General features: G+C 51.0%; 1 protein-coding gene across 2 annotated transcripts in view; it reads left to right on the forward strand.

The window, feature by feature from the left end:
* The window catches only part of LOC309617191 (uncharacterized protein), a 661,226-nt gene that overhangs the window by 573,369 nt on the left and 70,954 nt on the right, over positions 1–16,903 (forward strand). For both annotated transcript variants that reach the window (XM_082369112.1, XM_082369113.1), the window contains one exon: positions 13,269–13,558. In XM_082369112.1, coding sequence (XP_082225238.1) covers positions 13,269–13,558 — 290 coding nt within the window. The remainder of the gene's footprint in view (positions 1–13,268; positions 13,559–16,903) is intronic.

The following is a 16,903-nucleotide window of genomic DNA, read 5'->3' on the forward strand; positions in this document are numbered from 1 at the left end:
CCGGACCCGAGGCTGCAGGGGCCGCAGTCGGGGACCAGGCTTCAGAGCGGGCAGAGGTCAAGCAGAGCAGACCGTGTTGGGACGTGTCATGGAGTGTGGGATTTACCCTGGGGACAACAGGAAGGCCCTGAAGGAGTCTGAGCAGGGCTGTGACTCGATCTGCTTTGTAGGTGAGGAGGATCACTCCGGTGGCCGTGTGGGGAATGGGGGAAGACGTTTGCGGAGGGAGCCAGTGACACTGGCATGGAGGATGGGGTTGAAGTCATGCAGGTGAAAGAGATGGATGCCTTCAAACAGGCAGGGGTGGTGGGAACGGCTAGACAGAGGGGGGTGTTAGGGACACGGGTGCAGAGCAGGACTTAGCACCCCGCCGGCCCCTGTCTCTGGCTGCCCAGCCTCGCTCCTGCATGTCAGAGAAGACCCCATCCTATGCCACCCCAGTGACAAACGTCTGGGCAGCAGTGTGCACGTTGGCTCTGCACACACAGTTGTGCAAGCAGCTGAGTTTTTTTTAAATTTTTTAATTTTTTAAATTTAATTTTTTATTTTTGTAACATCTTTTTTGGAGTATAATTGCTTTACAATGTTGTGTTAGTTTCTGCTGTATAACAAAGTGAATCAGCTATATGTATACATATATCCCCTCCCTCTTGCGTCTCCCTCCCACCCTCCCTATCCCACCCTCCCTATCCCACCCCTCTAGGTGGACACAAAGTACCTAGCTGATCTCCCCAAGCAATGCAGCTGCTCCCCACTAGCTATCTCTTTTACATTTGGTAGTGTATATATGTCAATGCTAGTCTCTCACTTCGTCCCAGTTTACCCTCGCCCCTCCCCGTGTCCTCAAGTCCATTCTCTACGTCTGTGTCTTTATTCCTGTCCTGCCCTTAGGTTCATCAGAACCTTTTTTTTTTTTTTAGATTCCATATATACGTGTTAGCATACGGTATTTGTTTTTCTCTTTCTGACTTACTTCACTCTGTATGACAGACTCTAGGTCCATCCACCTCACTACAAATAACTCAATTTCATTTCTTTTTATGGCTGAGTAATATTCCATTGTATATATGTGCCATATCTTCTTTATCCATTCATCTGTTGATGGACACTTAGGTTGCTTCCATGTCGTGGCTATTGTAAATAGAGCTGCAGTGAACATTGTGGTACATGTCTCTTATTGAATTACGGTTTTCTCACGGTATAAGGCAGTTGAGTTTTAATCCCAGCATTTCAAGCATCAGTCAGCTTCCCGTACTTGAAAAATGGGGACGATAGTATTAAATGTGACAAACATTTAACCATCTCTGAAGCTGTGATCTCGGTAGCAGCTGGGAAGAAATAATAAAGTGGCGACAAGGACGGAAATCAGATTTCCTGTTGGAGAAGTTGAGAAAACGTTTCCTTTTTCTAAACAGAGAGGTTTTCATTGACCCGATTCATTTCAAACCTTCATGGGCTTATTTTGGAACCCTCAAATCCAGAATTGGTAGGCTTGAGGGTTTCCTTCTCCCCAGATTGGTCCCCTACGTTCCAGGGAGGTGAGAAGACCCACAGAGCATCAAGCCTGCATCAGGCGTGCTTGGATTTGAAACCCTCCCCGGCTGAGTCACTTACCCTTCTGAGCGTCAGTTTCCTTATTCGTAGAATGAGAATAACTGCTTTCCACTCCACATCGGTGGTGTGAACATCCCATGTGATACTGCGGACAGCTGGACAGGTGCTGCTACACTGACCCTCACAAACATTCTACGTGTTCATTCAGGGCCTTCCTCGTGCAAATGTGAGGGAATAGAGGCTCCAAAGGGTCAAGCAGTGTATCCACCCAAGATCACCTCCAAGAAGAGGTTTGAAGCTCTGCGATGGTGACACAGGTGACACTTTCTCTCTGGCTCTGGAACACAGCACTCGGAGAGTGGATGGGAGTCATGTGGAAGCAAGTGTGAACTCTATTCACGGAGTATCTTCCTTGCAAGTAGTTACACAGGCACGTGCATGTGTGGTAGTGAGCTCCCCATCACCAGAAGTGTTCAAACAGAAGCTGGAGTCACCCGGTCAGAACTCTGGTTGAGAGAATTTTGTGACTCACGTGAAGGATCAGAGCAGCCCGGCTTGGAGAGTCTACAGAACCATAAAATACATGTTTCCTGAACAAATGCTGAAATCACCCCAAAGGGTTATTTATAGCCAGCCCCTCGACAGTGGATCCTTTGCTTGGTGGCTTAGTGTCAGGATGAATTGGCTCTCTGAGGGGTGGCTGGCCGTGCCTCCAGACACAGCCGGGGCCAGCTGGATTTCCTAGAACACCTTGGACCACAACAAACAGATCACATTTCCCTGCGTACAGGTCGGCTTCTGCCAATTCCATTAGGCCTCTGTGATGGAGGCCAAGCTGGACTCGCCACGGCTTCCCGGGGTGTATCCGGTTTCTCCACCAACAGGGAAACGTGAGGAGACCCCATCTACCATCACGCTGTGGAGAAGGACTGACAGTAACTAACTCTCCTCTGAAACGAGTGGGCTAGCCGGGCCCTGGGGCCGAAACCACAGTGTAATGGAGTGTGTTTGATTTTAAATTCAGCATTCCTCCCTCCTGTCTCTCTTACTCTGGCCCCTGCACCCACCCAATGCAAGTTTGTCTCACTTTAACGGCTTGGTCATCTCGCTCGGGGGTCAGAAAGCTTTTTCTTAAAGGACCAGAGAGTACATATTTTCAGCTTTGCAGGCCATACGGCGTCTGTCACAACTACTCAGCCCTGCTGCCATTGTGCAGAGAGGGCTGTGGACAATATGTGAATAAATAAGCACCACCATGTTATAAGTACAGCCATAGACAAGACATAAGTACATAAATAAATACAGCCCCAGGTAATATGCAAATACATGGGCGTGGATAAAATTGCATTTACAAAAAGAGGCAGCAGGCTAGATTTGGCCTGTGGGCCTCAGTTTCCTGACCCATCATTTCTAGCTGGTCCTCAACAAATCAAGAGGAAAATAACGTACATGCCTTATGCCGAGGCGTGGTGGTGCGGGAGTTAACAAATTCACTCCGCAAAGTGGGACGGCAGCATCAGTCTCACCGTAACAAGGTCTGGGGAGACCGTCGGAAAGGCAGAGTCTCAGCACCTCCCTTCTCCTCTTTCTCCTCTGCCTAAACCTCCTCCCCGCAGTTAGAATCTGCATTTTCACAAAATTTTCCAAATGATTCACATACACATTCAAGTTTGGAAAATGCTGCGTTATGAGAGAGAGCAATCTTCGGCGTCGTGATTAACACCTGAGTTTAAATAATTTGTGTGTGTGTGTGTTTGTCATTGTTATTGCTGATGGTACAGTGAGGTAGAGAGTAAGTACTCTAAATGTTTAGACTCTGCCAATAGAGGATCAGTGGAGAGAGGGTAATTGTGAGACTTCTTTTGATAAGTATTGTGATGATGGCTAATCTTCGCAATTTTGGGCATTTTCCAAACTGATCTAACAAATGAAATTCTCACAGTACCCCTTTGTATGCAAGGTCACAGCTCTGCTCAGCTCCAGGTGTGCTCCTTACATGTGGCGCCTCCTGGATTTGTACAGTGCACAGCCTGTGCAGCTGTCCGCAGCAGCCCTGCCTGGAAGGCAGCTTCACAGACTCAGATTTTCTGACGTATAAACTGAGGCCAGCAGCTTGTGAGAAGAGGGGGATATGGAGGTCCGTTTTCAAGAATGATTCTGTAGTTGCATAAGGGAGGGGAAGAGGCGAACAACATTTATATAACGTTTGCCATCTCGGAGGCATTTTTTTTTTTAATTTTATTTATTTATTTATTTAGTTAAGTTAGTTATGGCTGTGTTGGGTCTTCGTTTCTGTGCGAGGGCTTTCTCTAGTTGCGGCAAGCGGGGGCCACTCTTCATCGCGGTGCGCGGGCCTCTCACTATCGCGGCCTCTCTTGTTGCGGAGCACAGGCTCCAGACGCGCAGGCTCAGTAGTTGTGGCTCACGGGCCTAGTCGCTCTGCGGCATGTGGGATCTTCCCAGACCGGGGCTCGAACCTGTGTCCCCTGCATTGGCAGGCAGACTCTCAACCACTGCGCCACCAGGGAAGCCCATCGGAGGCATTTTTGCATTTTGATCCTCAGCATCCTGTGAGGTAGACAGGTATTACTGCTGTCGCTCCATCTTCTGCTTGAGAAAATTCAAGCTGAAGGGGGAGCCAGGACTCGCGCGTAGGCCTGCCCTTCCCCGCATCACGTCCCCATTTAGGGTGTCCTCCCCGAGCCTGATGCCACCCCTTTCCTCCCAGGTGTGCACCCCGCTCACTTTCTCCTGGCAGGAAGGTCGGAATGTGAATGGCCTGCAGGTGACCCAGATTGGGGTCTTTTCCTCTCCCTGACCTGACCTGAGCCTTGGAGAGGTAGCCCTGTGGGGCACGGATGGGGCCTTTGGAGTCAGGAGCATTGGATTCTGGGCTCACTCATCTCACTGTGGCCGCTGAGGAGCTGAGAGACCCTGGGTCATGACTTGTGCTTTCTGAGCCCATCCTGTCTCCTTGAAGGATGAAGGCGTTGTAGATGGACGCTCTCAAGCGGGCTGCCTGTGTCCAGTGGATGAGGTCTCTCTTCCTCCCCTTGACCGTGGATGTGCTGGCCGTCTTGTGTCCTCCTCAGGAGCAAGCAGGGCCCCGTGGCTTTCAGAGGCAGCCCCTAAGCCCTGTTTCGGTTCACATCCTTGTTCAGAGTCTCACTCTACCACGGGTCTAAGAAAACTGGCATTTCATTCCTTCTCATCTTTAGAAGATGAGGGGTGGTCCCTCCAGATCACACAGGAGTGAGCCAAGTTTCCTCTGCTCCCCCAGGGCTGGCTGGCCCTTCTGGGAGAAGTCAGCACACAGCAGCTGGGGGAGCCGAGGGCCCCGTCCCTCTACAACAAGCTGTGTGACGGTGAGTGACTCGCTGCTCTTCTCGGAGCCCCAACCCCAAGCAGCCCCAATGAGGAAGAGCTGGGAACAGGTGAACCCTGGGAACGTAAGGGTCCAGAGCTGGTCTCCGCACGTACTGCTTGCCTGGGCCCACGCAGGTCCTATCACACGCCGTGTCGCTAATGTTCACCCCAAACCTAACGTCCTCCCACTTCACAGATGTCAGAACTGAATTTCAGATGTTCCATCACGTGCACAGGGGCACGCAGGGGCTAATTTTTGAGCAGCCCCTAAGCCTGACCCTTTCCCAGTAGGATCTGAGATGTGGTCTATGGGGTCTGTCGCTTTAGGGGATGCAGATGCGATGCGATTGTAAGGGAGCCGCTGGCTCACATACGGAAGCCGGCATCCGGCACCTTTATTATTTGCTTAGGGTTTTGCTGAAGTTCCTGCTCAAGATGAGACCATGAAAATCTGGCGTGACAACACCATTATTCAGGGTATCCGAAGCCCTTCATGTTTCTTCTCATGCTCACTGGTGTCTATGTCATTAAAATATATTGTGGATTAATATTTGAGCAGCCACGCAGGGTGCGCGTGTCACCAGGCCCCACGTTTCTCATCCATTTCCGCTCCCGCAACTCTCACCTCTCCCTTTGGGTTTCCTTTTACTCTCCCTTAGGCCTGCCCCATCTCGTCCACACACCCCCAATCAGGACAGACTGAAGAGCTCCGTCAGTGTAAACAGCCCCGAAACACTCTCGGCTTGTCCCCGCCCAGCCCAGCCCAGCCCAGCCCAAGGCTGATTCCCCTTATACCCTGGAGCGCTCCTCCTGAGATAAACTCTCAGGCCCACTCTCTGCTTTTCCTTGGTTTGCATTCTATCCATGCCGTGGTCTGCTGAAATGACTCCTTGCTGTTTTACAAGGCAACTTGCTTGGCAGGTCCTCTGAGAGAGGCCATTGCCTGAGCTGGGGGACATCCTTCCCAAAACTCTCCCTTAGGTGGAATTTCATTTTGATCACAAGAGGCAGTAGCCTCTGTTCCAGAATTTCTCCCTGAGTAACCTCAGGCAAGTCTCTTAACCTCACTGACCCTCAGTTTTTTGTCTCTAAAATGGGGGTGATAACAGTACCTACTTTTGGGGGATTGTCGTGAGAATTGGATAAGATGATGATGCCTTTTAAATAAATAAATTTGGTACATGCTATAAACGTACCAAATGAATTATTTGAAAGTTGAAGTTTTTCCATTCTTTAAGTGTTTAGTTTTGTGAATTTATACATTTTTAATTTAAATTTTTGTTTCCGTCAGTATTCGCTGTGTTTAGCTAGAGGAGCTGGGAAGAAAAAAAGGAAATTTAAAGACTTATTTTAAAAAATTCACCAAAGTGAATAAATGCAAAAGAAACGTAGACCAACTTTCAAATGAGTTTTTTGTATATTTATAGCATTTCTATCTCTGAAGCTTAAGACTATGCTAAGACTTAGTAAGTGCTGCAGAAAGAGAAGCTCTTCTTTTATTATTTCTATCAGAGTCGTCACAATCACCATCATCATTCGGTCGAAGCAGTCGTAAAGGAAATCCTTCTTTGATATTAATTACTGGAGACCAAGCACCGGTGTTCTGTTTCTGCCGCTCCTTTCGTGCTGGTCTCGGGCCCCGAGGACTCCCATGCTGCTTCCTTCCACCTCCATCTTATAGAGCCTGGTTGCCATGCTGTTATAGGCCTGCATCCCTTGCTAAGATCTTTCTTCTCACCCCCTCACGAGCTCACCTAGTGAGCTTTCGTAAGACAAGGTGGACTCAGACTCGGGCAGGAAGCAGGGGGTGGGGGGCAGCGCTACAGAAAACTTGCACCCATGTTCCATCTTGAACGTAGATGTCAGTTCATCTCATCCGTATCCTTTCCCCAGATCCCACTCTGCCCTTGACCCTACCCATCACCGTCTCCATGTCAAGGACACGTCTCCTTGGACCGAGCACTCTCACCTCCTTCCTTATGGCCTCCACACCCCCGCTCAGCCTCCACCCATCCTCTCCCACCTACTTACTTCCACCCCGCGCATTCTGGAACCTCTGCTCCGTCCATTACAGAGCTCCCCTCAATGCATTAACCTCTTCATGGGATCCTTAACCCTCATGATTCCCCTGATGGAATATTCCTCCCCTCAAAGACCTCCACTTGGCAGGAACCCTCTCAAGTCTCAGAATTTGATGTCCAACAGAATACTGGGGATAAAAGAGATATGAAGTTTAGGAGGAAATCTTCTGCTTGTAGCCTCTGAGTTTGTAGTGATCTCAGCTACATGAGATGGATGTGAAATGAATGAGTTTGTTCTTGAATGCTGAATGCCAGGGGTCTCTGTGGGATCCAGGAGGTAGTTGGACAGATGGGTCTGAACCTTCAAGAAGATGTCTACGTGGGCATTAACCTGGACCCCCTCAACCTGGAGGTGCTGGAAGGGCTGGTCAGGGAGACCACACTGCATGAGTGGAGAAGGGAAGAGGCTGGAGCCCAGGAGAAATACAAGAGAAGCTTGTCTGACAATGATTCTGGAAGGACTATGTCTGGGTTCACAGATGCCAAAAGGGGATGGAGATTCAGTGAAGTGGCACAGAGTGGCCAATGCTGGAGAGATGTCAAGATGGATGAAGACTGATGGAGGTGGCTCCTAGGAGACCAGCGGTGACGCTGGAACAAGCAGTGTCGGTTGGAGTGGGAGGGGGAGATGGGAGTAATGGCAGGGCAGAGTGAGAAGGTAGGATGGTGACTCTAGCCAAGATGGGTTGCAGCAGGAAGCTGGGTGTTGGTTAGAGAGGGAGAGATTTTTAGAGTAGCCGATGCTGAAGCAAAGGATGGAGAGGTGTGGCGGTTTGTGGTGTTTTGAGCTCTGCCACCTTCTGAAGATCTGATGGAAGCTCTGAGAGACCCACCTTCCCTGCAAACTTGACCCCCACAGAGATTTTACATCCTGTGGTGCAGAGTTTACAGACTCTCTGAAGCCTACCCGGGACCCCAGGAGGAGCCGCCAGGGTCAGGGAAGAAAGAAGGTGCTGGGCTGGGGGGCTGTGGTGCCTATCTGGGGACCCTCAGGCCTTTCCTGGGAGCCCTTGCTTCCTTCTCTCTCTGATTCAAGGCCACACTTCCTCTCTTTCACTAGGACTGTCCCCATTTTACAGGTGGGAAAACAGGCACGAGGGCTGGAGTTACCCTGCTTAACTCTCTTCAGCAGAGGCAGGAGGCAACCCAGCGCTGCTGAGTCACGTGGTCTAATTAGCCTCTAATTGAGTTCCCTCGCCTTCCTCTCCTGCGTCACAGTGACATTAAATTACAGGATTCAAACATATAATTTCCTAAACTTAAATGTGATTTATCTTAATAGGACTTTGTACCAGGTCACTTTATCATGCACAATGTCAGAGACCAGATCTATTATTCACAGGGACTATTACTGAATCAGAGAAGCTGGAGCTTGGAGCGACCTTGAAGGGTCAGCTTGTGTTCAACTCAGCTGCCCCCAACCCTGGGCAGCCCCTCGCCCCATGCTGGCAGCCTGTGAGTGGCAGCTGGGTTCAAGTGTGAGCAGCAAAGGAGAGGCCCAACCTTCACAAACCTCTCATCCTGCTTGGGGTCTAGCTTAAAGCCTTGTTGCTTGAAGTCTTCTCAAGTAAAGAGACTACGTGTATAATGCTGGTTCCACGCCTGCGTGCCTGGATTCTGGTCTGGCTAGTAACCAAGCTGGGCTGTTCACTAGATCAATGCGTCAGAGTCATAGTATCTCAGGGCAGGAAGATGGTGGGTATATCACATCATTCATTAATTCATCAGTTCATTCATTCAGTCATTTCATAGTTTAGAAAGGCCAGACTTGCTGTACAGATGGAGAAACAAAAACCAAGAGAGGAGAAGTGACTTGCCCAAGGTCACACTTGCCCAAGGGTAGCAGCAGAGCTTGGATTCAAACCCAGGCCTCCCCAGTCCCTGGCCAGGTCGTCTTGTCCTACCTCCAGATGACGTGTGCTCTTTGAAGGTGGCGGTAGGGGGGGTAGAGGGCTAATGTTTATCTCTGTGATGAATGGAATTCCGCTGGGCAACTTGATCTTCAGCCTTTGTGACTTTGGGAAGACAGAGGGTGATCAAAAGAATATATTTTTCTAATGAAACACACCTTTGGAAATCCAATATACCACTCTGTCAGCCTCCGGAGTCAGGGGAGGACGGACGGGGAAGATCTGTTGTGAGCAAGCCTGCCGTTGACAAGTTGATCTAAATGTGTGCAAGCTGTTCAGTCTCTCCGAGCGCCAGCCAGACTCCAAATATGTGCTGAAGAAATCCAAATGCAGAGAGGTGGGGCTCGCATGGCAGTTCTGAGCTGCGGTTCTGGACCCAGGTCACTGGAGCTTGAACCCTGAAAGGCAGCTTGACCACTTAACTATCTGTGTGACCAGCCAGGAAGATACTCGCTGTCTTGATTTCCTGTTTGGTAAAGCTGGGGTAGTTGAACTTAGCTCATCAGGTTGTTTTGAGGATAAAGGAGAGAAGGGATGTAAAATGTGTAGCGTGGGGCTGGGTAGATAGACCGCGAACCCTCCACACTGCTGGCTTGTTTTGTATAACCCCAACCTGTAATGCTGGCTTTTATTAAACACACTGTTACCTTCTTTTCCCAAACCCAGAATGGACAGAGCACGGTCTTCCTGGGGCAGAATTTGGTAATCTCAGACACGTGCTCCTGAATTGAGTGGAGGAGTGGGTGTAACCCTCTGAGACCCTCAGTCTTTGCAAGACCCTTCCTCGTGGGCCCCAGGTTACAAGCTCATAAAACGAGGGAAGGAAGCCCCTTTAGTTTTCCTGTTCCTGGTGTGGGAGTGATATAGGTTCCTGTGTGTCAGGAGCAGTGCAGAAACCAGGGATGTTAAAGATGGCTTAGAACCAGGTGTTATGGTCTGAACTCGGCTGAGATAGATGCTTGTTTTCCATCTGGGACACCCGTGTGGACAGTGCTGCTGGGAGGTGGAGGGGATGTAGGGGCACCGGGGGCGGAGGGGCGCAAATGTGAGAGGGCAGCTTTGTGGATTCTGGTCAGGAGGGGCTTCAGGGAGGAGGTGACGTGTGAGCTCATCATTGAAGGATGAGGAAGAGGTTCTGAGTTTTTAATTCAATTTGACAAAGATGGGAAGTTCCCTGAATTACTGCACAGATGGAGACTTAGATGTGGGAAGGACCTTGGCTCCAGGAATGGGGAACTCATAGGTTTGGCAGAGTGTGTGTGTGTGTGTGTGTGTGTGTGTGTGTGTGTGTGTGTGTGTGTGTGTGTGTAGCTTGGTTAATGCAGCAAGACGAGGAGGAAGCCCAGGCGCGGGTGGGGCTGGGAGAGAGGTGGCACTGAGCGTATGGCAGGCTTGGCATTTACTGCCTCAAATCAACAAGTCACTGCAGAAGAGGCAGCTAATCCATCAGGGGGCCTTCCAGAGGGTGTGATGCTTCAGCTGGAAGCTGAAGGCCTGGGGAACGGCTAAACCAGGCGGGGAGACTTGCAAGCACAGAATCCCAGGGCTTGCAGAGGATGGAGGGAGGACAGCTAGAGAGACAGACAGCCTTGTCCCCTTCAGCCCTGAGTTGAGGGTGAGAATGGAAGGGGGTGGTAGAGATAATGCACGGGCAGAAGTTGGGGCCAAATCACTCAGCACCTTACAAGCCCTGCATCCGCTAGGATCCAAGACAGGTCACAGGCAAGGGGTGGATGAGATCGGGGTTTCTTCGGCTCAAAACCCCCTCCCCAGCAGACTCGAGCTGCCTGGGCTCTCCCCTCTGCGCATCCCAGCAGACGATGCTGTTTGGTTGATTGGCCCTTGACTGTGCCATCTGTCTACCTGGGCACAGAGGATGCCAGTCATCACTTAGATTGTTAAATGCTCATAGAGACACCCCTGCCCCCCACCCCCGCGCCTTGCTGGGCCAAATGCAGATTTGTGGCTCGTTCTGTGGAATCCATTCTGCGCTACAAGAGTATGCTATTACGCAATGTTGATGGATGGCTAAGTCTAAAATATCCGTTCTGGAGTCCACTGAAGGATGAAATTCCTTGTTACTTTCATAGATTCTCTTGTCTTATTTTTTTCCCCCTGTGGAGGAACATAAAGCATGCGTATTTTTAGCTTAAAGCCTGGTCATTTTTCTAATCATACCTGAGTGAGAAGGAAAAGCCTTTTAGGGGGAGATGGTTTGATGAAGACAGTCGCAGCCTGGAAGGAGTCCCCTAAAGCACCCCCCTTCCAACCAGGGTCTCTAATTTGTCATGTTTCAGCCACGTCTGGACGCTGAGCGGCGGCTCAGGCTGTCGCAGCGTTCGTCAGTGGCACTGACGCTCCTCAGGACTCAGGACGTAACTGTTAGGCAGAGGTTGCCACGCAGTCCGGCCTAGACGCCCACCCAGGAAGGAAACAGGACCGGGGCTGAAGACTGGAGTCCTTGTTCCGCTCTCTCTCTGGTCGGCATGTCAGTGCTCTTGGGGATTTTATAAAATGTCCCAACGCTCCCTAATTCTGGACTGAAATACTTTGAACCCCACTAGCTGCACCTCTGTCCCACGTCCGTCATGATTCCCCGCGGCCCAGCAGGTCCCGCCTTCTCCTTGTTTCTGCTAAATTAGCCTTTTCTGCTGGTCCCAGGTAGAATCATGCACTCCCTGCCTTTGGCCTCCAGCACAGCACCTGCCATGCACTGTGGCATTCATGCCTTTTTACGCCCAGTGCTGCCATCCTTTATGTCTTACCAACGTTTGGATCGTCTATGTACAGTTTCACTTGACACCAGAAAGACACATGCTGAAGGAATGAACACATGAGTGAACTGATGGAGAAGCACTTCCACCAACAGCCTAGAACCTGTTTCACTGTAAAGACTGTAGCTAACCCACGTGGAGCATCTCCCCTTGCCCATGCGTACATCACTGTGCCGTGTACACAGAATTTCACCTCCGGCGTCTCACTCAGCAGTGATATCATTAGCAGTGATGTCAGCGTACCCCACTCTGTGTGATGGAGTTTGAACTACATGCAGCAAGGCAGTGAGACAGACACAGACCTCGTCCTCTCGGAGCATAGAGTCTGGGTGGAGGCGGCCAATTGCACAGGGTACGGGGGTAGCAGAGTTCCGGGACAGGCAGAATGCAGGATGCTGTGGGAGCTCAGGACAGAGCCTCTCACTCACACTGGTCGTTCCTGGAGGGATCCCCAGGGAAGGGCTTTTTATACAGAGACAGGAATTCCAGCCCAGAAGCGTGCAGGAGGGTTCCAGGCAGAGGGAGCGCATGCAGGAAGGGCTGGGCACCCAGCGTGACTCTGGAGGGTATCCGGGCTGGAGGCTGTGGGCTGCTTTGATCTGGGTGGTTACAGCAGACCTAGCTGTGTCTGCTTCACCTCTGGATGCCTCCCCTTCCTTGGTCTGGTGCCGAAAGGCCAGAGGGAGCCCCTCTGCTCTCGGGGTGGGGGACCAGCCATGGGCAGTGCCCTGCATGCCTCCTCCTGGGGCTTCAGGGTGTGTCCTGGAGGGATGTTGTCCTCCTCAGTGAGTCAGCCCCGTTTTCTCATGTCGTCTCTCCTCCTCTGAACATTGTCCAGCCAGCAGCCCAGCCCACCTGTGAATTGCTAATCTCCCTGCAGCCCCCGAGGCCTCCCGGCATCACAGGGTACCCAGAAGGCAGGCACATGTGGCTGAACATCTCTTGCTATTGGTACCGATTTCAGTCTGTCACTTAACCTCTGAGGCTTTCTTCTCCCTTAGAATGGGAATAATGCACCCACTTCCTTGGCTTGTTTTGAGGATTAAATGCAAAAGCACATAGTAGGTGCTTTACGCCACCGCTGCTTTCCCTTCCTTTCCATTAACAGAATACCCAGAGCTCATGTACTGATCATTCAGCTCTGGCTAATCACGATGCCAGCACTTACAGAACGTCAGCACCTTGCCATGCACTTTGCCACATTGCACCCTCTGGCGATGTTGTAATGCCCACTTGACAGATTTGGAAACAGGGGCTCAAAAAGGTAGAGTTACTTTCCTAGAGTCCCAAACTAGTAAGCTGGGAACCTGGCCCTGGCAGTGTGATCCCAGAGCCCTCGCTCCTCAACACCTCCCCAGACCTCGTCCCAGGCCCTCCTGAGCCGGCTTGGTGCAGAGGAGCTGGCGGGGCCCCGTTCCCCACCGTATCTCAAGGTGGAAGGACACCTTCCAGTCCTTCTTGAGAAGGATGCTGTTAGCAGCTAACACTCGGCCAGGGAGAAGCACACAGTTGTAAATAACCATCGTAGGAGAACAGGAGGGCCGTTCTTGACCCCACATCCTGACAAGTCATTCTCTCCCCAGGCTCCCCTTTAATTTGGAGGAACATAAGCAGGCTTGTCGGATGCAAGCCTGCGTGCCGGGATTCAGCCAACAGACACGGGCAGTTGTTGATTACATCAAACGCGTCCCCAGGCCCATGGAGGAGGCGACCGCATGTGCTACCAGCATCACAGTTCCCTCCAGGGCGAGGCTGCAGAGCTTTTCCAGGGGAATCCTGAGGTGGTCTGGCTCAAAGCCCGGCTGGCCTGTCTGCTTCTTCCGAAGAGACGATGACGGCCAGGAGTGCAGACTTCAATGCCTACGGATGCCAGGTGGGTTCCTGCGTCACCTCACTTCATTATCCCATAATACCCACTAGGGAGGCTTTATAGATGAACAAGCTGAAGCTCTAGGGAACTAATGATGTCACTGTCAGTCACACAGATTGTACTGGAGTCTAGATTCAAACTTGGGTCTGTCTGGACTCGAATCTATGCTGGTCTGTCTGTTTCCCAGCTGGGCACCCTCTTGGGGATACATGGTGCACGCCGAGATTGAGGTAGGAGCCGCCGGCTAGGAGTAGAGGCTGCCAGAGGTGCTTTCAAAGCCCAGAGCAAGACACGAGCAGTGGTCAGGCGCGGGCGTCAGAGGCACGCTCTACCTCTCCATCTCACCGAAGCCTCACACCACCCTGTAAAGCGGGTGCTGTCATTGTGCCCATTTGACAGTGGAGGAAACTGAGGCCACTGTGGAATGAGAAAGGCTGGTCAGTGAGGCAGGGGTGGCGGGGCTCAGGTGAGGGGTCAGCACTGGGAGGTCTCCTCCAGGGGTCCTGGCGGTGGCAGGGCAAATGAGGTAGGCGACTGCTGTCTGTGCTTTGGAACTGAGGCAGCGGAGCGGGGACTCATGAACGAGACTGGTGCCTGGGAGCAGAGCACATGTCCCACGGGGGGACAGTCAAGGTGAGGGTAGCGACAGCTTTATCTCTAGGGAGGCAGTTATCCCAAGACTCAGTCTGGGACACGGAGTGGGGCTGCCTTTGGAATGAGGCAGAAGCCTAGTTCTCAGGCGGAGGCCTGGGGTCTGCACCCCCCTGCAGGGACTGAAGCCCACGTGCAGAGAGAGGACAAGTAGGGAAGTCAGCCCCAGGTGGGGGGCCTGCCCTTCTTCTGTGCGCTGGGCTGAGCCTCTCAGTTGGGTCCATCAGCCCCTGAGTGGGGCGGTGGAGAGGGGTGGGCAGGGCGGCAGCCGGCAGACAGGATGCCCCCATCCTCTGGCTCTCTGCTAAGTGTTCCATTTCTCCCGTCTCCTGCGAAGCAGGTGACTGCTGGCTTCTTCAGGGGAGTGGACCTCACTTCGTGGCTGGGCGCCGCATGGACTGAGGCACCATTCGTGCTTCCAGAAAAATGCCAGTTGGGGGACAGGGGAGGGGAGGGAAGGAGGAAGATGAGCCAGCCCTTCCCACCGCCTGGCTGAGCACTGCTCAGGTCTCCCGTGGTGAAGAAGAAAGGCTCGGGCTGCCTTTTCACAAAGCACTCTGGATTTTCCCAGCACATTACAGAACGCCCCAGGGTCTCTCCTCTGGAAGAGAAATGCACAAGACATCAGAGGATGGGGGTTAAGTGGGAAGGAGGGAAGCAAAGATGGAGAATCAGAGAGCAGCAGCCATCCCTGGGCAGAGCCCCTGCTGGCCATGCCCACGCGGAGCTGTCTCCGCACTCAGGGTTCCACATAGAGTCCATTGCTGAGCCTTGCGAGACATGGCCTCTCTATCCTTTTGGCTAGAAATAATTGCTCTGCACCAGGCCCTGCCACGGTGAGGAAGGGGACTGGCATTAGGTAAGCTGGGTCTGTGTGGGGTCTCCGTGGAAGAGGAGGCATTGAGCCTGGTCTGCATTTCCTTTGTAAAAGGGTTTTTCCTCCCATGTAGGGCATGCCCTCTTGTCTGGTTCTGGCTCCCATCTATCGCAACCCTAGGATCTTCCCTCCTCTGGCCACCCTTCTGCTTTGTGCATCTTGAATCTCAATCTCTCTCTCTCCCCCTCTCTCCAAATCACTCTGCCAACAACCTACAAAAGTACTCAACTCCAACCCACATTCAACAACAGATAGCACCTTCGCAACCTCCCAGCCTTGCATCCACCTACCTCCCTTTGAGACTCCTCTCCTTGCCTCATTCACTTCCCAGTCAATCATCTTAAAAGGACTATCTGCATTTATTTGCCCCATCGTATTCTATTCTTGTGTCACTATCACTTTTACCACCCAACTCTATGGAAACGGTTTTCTAAAAATACCAGGGGACCCCCTAAGTGTCACATCCTGACTCACCACTTCTTATCCTACATTAGATGCTGTTGACTATGAGTTTCTGCTCCCAGGCCCTTTCTCCTGTGAATCTGGTGACCCGTCCCTCTTCTGGTCCTTCTACTTCTCTGCCCGTTCCCTTGGGTGTTGATGGCCTTCAAGTTTTCATCCTCATTCCTCTGGTCTCACTGTCTTTTGCTGGAACAACCTCTGGAAGCCTACGGGCTTCTTCCACCATCTACCTACACACTTATGACACCAAAATCTCTTTCTCCTCAGCTCCACTCAGAACTTCACATTGATGTGTGGCTGTAGGGGAGCCAGAGTGATGCTTCTGATGAGCCAGGATTGGGGACTGCCAGGGTGGGTGTCTCAAGAAAGATAGACTAATATGGGAGTTAAATGAGTTGTTGTGAATGTAGGCAAAACAATAGCCTTTTAATTCCATTTAGATAGGAAGCAGAATTCAATTAGAAACTCATAGCCACATAGTTTTATTTGCCCACTTTCTAGCCTGCGCCTTTGTCATAAATTAGTTGACTATACATGCATGGGTTTATTTTTGGGTTCTCTGTTCTGTTCCATTGATCTGTATGTCAGTTTTCTATGCCAATACCATACTGTTCTGATTTTAATAGCTTTGTAATATAATTTGAAATAAGAGAGAGGGATGCCTCCAGCTTTGTACTTTTTTCTCAACATTGCTTTGGCTTATTTGGGGTCTTTTGTGATGCCATATAAATTTTAAGATTGTTTATTTCTATGAAAAATGCCATTGGAAATTTAATGGGACTCTGTAGATTGCTTTGGGTCGTATGGACATTTTTTTAAAAAATTAATTATTTTTTGGCTGCGTTGGGTCTTCGTTGCTGCACACGGGCTTTCTCTAGTTGCGGTGAGCAGGAGCTACTCTTCGTTGTGGTGTGCGGGCTTCTCATTGCGGTGGCTTCTCTTGTTGTGGAGCACGGGCTCTAGGTGCACGGTCTTCAGTAGTTGTGGCGCGTGGGCTCAGCAGTTGTGGCTCATGGGCTCTAGAGAGCAGGCTCAGTAGTTGTGGTGCACGGGCTTAGTGGCTCCGCGTCATGTGGGATCTTCCGAGACCAGGGCTCAAACACGTGTCCCCTGCATTAGCAGGCAGATTCTTAACCACTGCGCCACCAGGGAAGTCCTGGACATTTTAACAATATTAATTTTTCCAGTCCAGGGGCATGGAATATCTTTCCATTTATTTGTGTTGTCTTCAATTTGTTTCATCAATGTTATATAGTTTTCATTGTACATACAGGTCTCTCACCTATTTGGTTAAATTTATTCCTAGGTATTGTATTCTTTTTGATGCAGTTGTAAATGGGATTGTTTTCTTCATTTCT

Source organism: Balaenoptera borealis (genome assembly GCF_965194805.1).
Source record: "Balaenoptera borealis genome assembly, chromosome: 19".
Taxonomy (NCBI): domain Eukaryota; kingdom Metazoa; phylum Chordata; class Mammalia; order Artiodactyla; family Balaenopteridae; genus Balaenoptera; species Balaenoptera borealis.